The sequence below is a fragment of the Pteropus vampyrus genome, unplaced genomic scaffold (genome assembly GCF_000151845.1).
Source record: "Pteropus vampyrus isolate Shadow unplaced genomic scaffold, Pvam_2.0 Scaffold9, whole genome shotgun sequence".
In the NCBI taxonomy this organism is placed as follows: Eukaryota; Metazoa; Chordata; class Mammalia; order Chiroptera; family Pteropodidae; genus Pteropus; species Pteropus vampyrus.
In genome coordinates, this window is record NW_011888790.1 from 728,617 (window position 1) to 735,760 (window position 7,144).

Sequence of the window (7,144 nt, forward strand, 5' to 3'; positions counted from 1 at the left end):
TAATCAGAGTGTCCGTAGCAACCATAAATTTTGACCCACTAACTGGACTCAGGAGAGCAAATGAGTCATTTGTACTGGAGCAAGACTCCTGTAGGATGCATGCTACAAGCCTGTTGAGCAACCAGTCAGATTAGATCTGAGTCCTATTCACAACCATCATGGACTTAAGCCTTTGGGACAGATAGATTTGCTGCTACATCAAGAATGCCAGCAATTCTGTTTTGCTTTGATTTATGTTTACTGTGGTTACAGAGAAGGTATGCCTGCCTCATTTAATTTTGTCTAGGATTTTGGTGTCACTTTTTGGTTTTTACCATTCCCTTTGCTTTTCTCTCCTGAAATCTTTGATTTGCATACCTTCCCATACTTTTTTTAATTGCATGTAAAATACACATAACATGAAATTTATCATTTTAACCATTTTAAATGTATTGCATCATCCTGAAATGAAACTACCCATTAAGCGATAACTACCCATTCCTCCTTCACCCCAGCCCCTGACAGCCACCGTTCTACTTTATGTCTCTATGAATTTAACTATTCTAGATACCTTGTACATACAGTATTTGTCTGTTTGTATTTAGTTTATTTCACTTGGCTTAATGTCTTCAAGATTTATCCAATTGTAGCATGTATCAGAGTTTCATTCCTTTTTTTAAGGCTGAATAATATTTTATTGAGTATATATCATATTTGTTTATCCATTTATCCATTAATGAACTTACGGGTTATTTCCACTTCTTGGCTGCTATGATAATGCTGCTAAGAAACTAGTATATAAATATCTGTTCCCCAATTCTTTTTACATAAAAATGTGAAACTGCCTTTAATGGGTAGGGGAACTAAGTTTAGAACTGAGAGATAGAAACAAGATCTTGAGTTAAGATTAAGTCTCTTAGAAGTAATGCTTGTGTCCTCTTCTAGCCTGAAAATGACTAGCACCCTCTATGAGATTTGGCAAAGATTAAAGATCAATAATACAGTAAAAGTGGTTCCTTTTCCTTTCCTTCCATTTTTTTCTTTAACTCTAGGACCCCAAAGCTAGCTTTAAGCTGCTAAAATCCTCTTTCTGATACTTGACCTTAGCCTTACACTGAGGATTAGCTTGGAGAATTAGTAGAACATTTATCTCTTGAAACATTCCCAAATCCTCATTAAACAATGGGAAGTTTTTGTTGTTGTTGTTTTGTTTTAATCATAACCTTTATATGGCTCTGTACTGGCTGAAAAGGAGTAGAGGGTGTCACCAGAGGATTATTAATAGGATAATTCATCTTTATAGTTTATTTTTTACATAAATATATTAAACTTTGTGAATAGTTTGAGGCATGAATGTAAAATCATTTATGCACATGCAGTTTTAATGACCAATGGAATAAATGCTAGTAAATCTCAATGTTTACTTTTAAGAATGGGTCATTATATTTATAATTTCACCTTTGAGAGATAGTGCCCGTTTGTTGAGGCAGACTTTCTAGATACAGGTGTGCTAAATCATCCTTTCATCTTTAACTGAAAAGAGCAACAAGTCATTCTTTTTAAAAAATTGGTTATTTCAGGCGGTAACCTTTTAACCAATTAATTCCAGATTTAAAACAATAATCTAGCTATGCCTAAACATATACCATTTATAGATGCAAAATTCTCCCCACTAAAGTCTCAACGACTTGCAAATTATTTCATCTGTAGGTATTTCACCTCCTCTCTGTACAACGCAGGTTGGCCAAGTGGCCCATGAAGTTGTCATGGAAGACAAACAGATTACTCTGGGACATGCTTTGATCCTACTGGGACACTGGGACTGAATTAGGTGGAAATGTTGATAACTTAATTATTGAATTCTCGTGGCCTGCGTAAATTTATGCGCCTGTTTAATAACTTTTTTTTTTTAAGCTCCTTACTCCCTCTTTTCAGAAAAAAAAAAAAAAAATTAAGATCATTGTCTGGAAAGTATATTAAACAAAGTACTAAAACTCAATAGATGTGCCCCTAACCTTGTTCATAGTGTTGTGGGGTTTTTTCCATTTTGAAATACTTTACAAATAAAAAGGCAGAAGAATATAAATGTATTCCAGTATTACTTAAATCATGCTCTTATTAATTATTGATTTATGTTGAAAATTTTAAAGTGCCTTGGACTATTCATTGGATGATCATGTTTTACTTACATTCTAGTTAGAGTTTGTGAAATCCCATTTTCTAAAAGTTCCAGTTGTGGCACACTCAAAGGTGGAAATGGAAGTGACTTTTCCCAAGAATCCTGATAAATTATTTGTTGTTTTGCAAGCTCATCGGTAGTTAAGCGAGAATATTCCTAATACATTTCCACCTTTTCAGCCATTCAGAGAGGGAAATTAAAATGCCTACATAACCTGGTGGATTGATAATAAGTGGAAAGTAGTTGGTGTCAGCGCTTGAGTTTCCAGGGACCTGAGCTCGGCATGATTAATTAAGGCAGTGGTTCTCAACCTTGGCTGCACACAAGAATCTTGGGCATCAGCATTTAAAAAAAATCTCCCCAGGTGATTCCAAGTCAGAGTTGAGAACCACTGGTTTAACGAGAATTGGATGGGAAACTGAGTTAGGAGATATTATGATGGTTCAAGTTAGAAATAATAACAATTTCCACTGGCAAATTACAGTGAAGCTATTTGTCCCACAAGGGAGAAAAAATGAAGAAAAGATACCATCTTCATAAAAGTGTCATGATCATAACCTTGAGATTGGATGAGGTTCGCCTGAAGAGAACCAAGTAGAGATCCTTGAGGGATAACCACATTTATGGGAGGGAGAAAATCAGAAAACCTGAGAAGTGGGAGGAGAATCAAAAGTGTCTAAAGCTAAGACCTGAGATTTTCAAGTAGGATATCTCAAGAGTAATTAAGAACAAATAATATAAAATTATAGTAAGCTTTAAAAATGTTTTTGAAATATTTTCTTTGAAATATTTCTCTCAAATATATGTTTATTGAATGTCTTCAAAGTTGTGCTTTATAAAGGTGCTTCGAAGTCCAAGAAAGACTTAAGAAATATTAAAATAGGTTCAATCCGAGCTCTACCTCTCTAGCCAACTGACCTTGGATAAGCCCACTTCTCATTTTCCTAATCTATTAAATGGGGTTGATAGTGCATGCCCTGCCTACTCCACAGTACTGTTATCCTCATTAAATTAGATAACAAATGTGAAAATGTGTTGTAAAATATAGACCATCATGCAGATAATGGGTGATTATCAGTAACCTTTTTGCTGTTGTTCACAAGCAAGTTACTATTGAGAGGTTTGGGATAATTTGTATTCCTAGTAAAGAGGTAAAATAATATTAGGAAGTGCCAGGTACCCCTCTCTTCTGGGAGCTCACCATCCTACAGAAAAGACAGGATAAGGAAATAAATAGCGGTAAACACCAGGGTGTACGTTCTCTGAGAGTAGAATCATATCACTAAAGTATTCCTAATCCCTAACGCAGTGCTCGAAACCTAGGGGAAGGAGAAATTCAAAACCTGGCACATTGCCTGAATCATAGTACTAGACAATTAAATATGATAGATTCATGAATAATGGAGCAAAGGGGAATGTCCCCCAAAGCTAGTTTAGTGAACATACAGCAGGGAAAAAAAAGAGTTGAAACCATATCAGATACAAAATCTAGAAATAACAACAAGTGAAAAATTATTTTTGAACCTAGAAGACTCTAAGTTGCTCAGGGCCAAGGCCATGGAAATCAGAGAAAAAAATGAAGGGTCAGAAAAAAGGCCCTCAGAAATGGTGTTAAACATGAGCTGATCATTTATTCATTTTATTGGTTATTACTGCCTCTCACCCAAGGGCAAGGTATTGCTTATCTTCAGGTATGAAATCTGGTTTTCTGCTTTAAACATGGCAAGCGAAAGGATCCTGACCATGTCCTCTTCTGCTTGCAGGAATAGATAATCTCTATGAGAGGGCGCTTCACATCCGCAAACTCCTCCTGACCTTGCCCAGGTCGGTCCTAATAGTGATGAGGTACCTCTTTGCCTTCCTCAATCAGTAAGTACTCTAATGCTCTGCCAAAATACCCATCTGAATTCTGTTGGCATTGCCCTAAAGTCTTGTCTTTTGTTCTTGGATTCAGTAAAATGTACATTGGGTTCCATTTATCAGCAGAGTCAAAGAGAAGACGATGGAATATAAACTGACGGTCCATCTTTCCTCAGCAGATCAAGGTCATTGTGATAGATGAAAGATGAAGAAATTAGCCATAAATGCAAAAAAATTTATACAAATTTCACTATACAAAACACTTTTCAGTGAAATATGTGTTTTTCCAAATTCCATCCAAAACTAATGTCATGAATGTTTTTGTCAGGATGATGTAAACCACCTCCTCACTGCAGAAAATTTCTGCGATTTTTAATTTTGTAGCCAGGAAAGGAGGGAAGTTGTAGATGAGACTTACACAGATCCAGAAAAGAATTTGTGCAAGTTCAACATAATGAGACATTGTCAAGAAAAATATATTTCTTAAAAAAAAAAAAAAATGTAACAGAAGTCTTTCAAATCACTGCATTATTTTCAAGAAACTTTTACTCTTTTAATTTAGGTAGCTTGGTTTTCAGTTGCGTTACTTCCTGATACAGGGGCTCCATTATAAGAACATCTTCCCCAACTCCTAAGAGTCCCCGTACTATTAAGTGTTTCAGTTAAGCAATTGGAAATAAGTCCAGGGAAAATAAGCTGGGGAGAAATGCCTTCTCATTCTGGCATGGATTCCCCTTCCTAAAATTAGGATATTTTCTCTGTTTCACTGGAGGTTTTAAGTTCTCAAAAGCCATGAGATTGATTCCAAACCTGCTGACTTCCTGAGGTCATACCCATTCAGATTGACCCTAGAAACCAAGTATCTCACAAGAGCAAAATGCTGGCAGGGAACCATACAGAATGGAACTGAAACATCCACAAATGACAGTAGGAACCCATTTGTACATAAGCCACCACTGGAAATAAGCAGTATCTAGAAAGATGATATAAACTATGTTTAGGTTAACTATAAGCCGTAAATTTTTACCTTCAAATAAGCCTAGTCATCCAGGTTGTTGCAAAATCTGAAGGCTTGCCATTTTCACCTTTAATTACATGTGCCGCCTCTTCCCCTTGCCTTCCTGCCAGCCCCCTCCATGCTTTCCTCACCAAATTTTCCTGATATACCTGAGCAAAACCAACTGAGAACCAATAAACCACAATGCAGTAGGAAAGCAAATTGTGAATCAAAAAAGTTCTCAAAACCTGAATCTAACTCACCACGTATCTCAACAGAATGGCAAATGCGCCATGAATCAACTGGCATTGCTTCCAGCATTTCTGCCCAAAGATGCCCCCTTGCTCCCTTCATGCAGAGACAAGACCCAGCCTCTAGGGTAGGATGCTTGGGGCAGGAATTTTAAAAAGAGAGTCTATTCTTTAATTGTAAAATCAAAACATGGGTAAATAACATTTTCATGTCAAATTTTTGCTCTTCGTGCCAGCACTAAATTAAAGACCCAGAAAAATTTGCTGTGACTTTCCCCATTGAGCTTGTGGGGTTTTTTTTCCCTTTGAAAATTAGACCGTTCTTATTCTGAATATCACTTCTCCTTCCTGCATTCATTTACAGGATGATCTGTAACATGATCGTGGCTGTTATTGTGAACTTTTTTTAATCGTATGTTTGAGAAATGGCAGGAGGGAAAGACATATGTTAGCTGTGGAAATTATGCTTTTGTGTTTTCTACTTTCTAGGCTATCTCATTTCCAAAAAAGGGGAAAGTATCATGTCATATGGTTTCTGTTTCTTTGTGTCTGTCACCAGCTCACAAAGGTAGTTGAGTCTCTTTTTTTCTCCTTCCATTTGTCATCTGTTCTCCTGGATTTTACATTTCCTTTCAAGATGGACATTTTATACACTGAAAGATAACATCTCTTGGTTCTCCCTGGAACAGCACCTTGCTCGTGTGTGTTAGAGGCAAAGCAATATAGAGCTAGCTTATTTTGAGTCACCTGTGGAAGATATCTCACAAATATCCATTGGATTGAATTTAGAAATGCTGGAGAACCAGAAATCTCCCCAGAGTTTGTAGTTTGCTAGCTTTAAATGGAATGAGAGAATTGAGGATTCTTTTCCCCTTCTCTCCACCTCGCCTCGGTCGTCATACCTTAAGCAAATTATAGAGTCTAGAGTTTGCTTTCTCTCAGTGATTACAAAGAAAAGGTACTTTGTTTTCCTTTAGGCTTTCTTCAAGATTTGTAGGAGAATAGTGAAATCTGAGATGTTTTTGAGTAGTGGGAGGACAATTTTAAAGATATCCATAAAGCTTTATGGAGATTGCTACTGTCCTTCCCAGATTAACTTGAGCAGCATTTAAAGCCTAACTGTAGAAACTCAATTATTCGATTCCAGTTTCCTTTGTAGTAGAAATGATCTTAAACTCCCTTGTGGCTTTCAAAATTGCCGCTTAATTAAGCAAGTAGGACTTACTCCCCTTTCAGTTTCTATCTAGTCGAAAGGTTGTAAGTCACTTTACTTTCTTTAGCTTTTGCTGAGCCATCTTAAAGTGAGATGGAATATCAGTTTATTCTAATAATAAAAACCAAATTAAATGTTTTAGATCCCTATTTTCAGAATATGGCATATCTTATTAAATATCAACTTTTGTTTTTTTCTCCTTGTTCTTTTATTTCCATGCAAAATGTTTTAGTAGGTTATCAGATAGTTATTAGAATTATCTAAATATCACTTAATAAAAACTGGTATATCATGTTAGATGACCCCTTGTTCTTTTATACATCCTTTCTTACTTCCTTTCAAAGTCTTTCACAGTACAGTGATGAGAACATGATGGACCCTTATAACTTGGCCATTTGCTTTGGCCCTACATTGATGCCTGTCCCAGAAATACAGGATCAAGTATCTTGCCAGGCTCATGTGAATGAAATTGTCAAAACCATCATCATCCACCATGAGACTATTTTCCCAGATGCTAAAGAGCTGGACGGCCCTGTTTATGAGAAATGTATGGCTGGAGACGACTACTGGTAAGTCTAAAAATTTTAGTCCTTCTCCTCTGGACAAATTAGGGAAGTATAGATATCACCTTATTTAAGAAAAAGAATTGACCTTAGCCACCAATG

At 36.4% G+C, this 7,144-nt stretch overlaps 1 protein-coding gene across 2 annotated transcripts in view; it reads left to right on the top strand.

The window, feature by feature from the left end:
- SRGAP1 (SLIT-ROBO Rho GTPase activating protein 1) overlaps positions 1 to 7,144 on the top strand; it is a 240,490-nt gene that overhangs the window by 211,998 nt on the left and 21,348 nt on the right. For both annotated transcript variants that reach the window (XM_023520517.1, XM_023520519.1), the window contains exons 16-17: positions 3,922 to 4,027; positions 6,824 to 7,048. In XM_023520517.1, the coding sequence (XP_023376285.1) occupies positions 3,922 to 4,027; positions 6,824 to 7,048 (331 nt within the window). The remainder of the gene's footprint in view (positions 1 to 3,921; positions 4,028 to 6,823; positions 7,049 to 7,144) is intronic.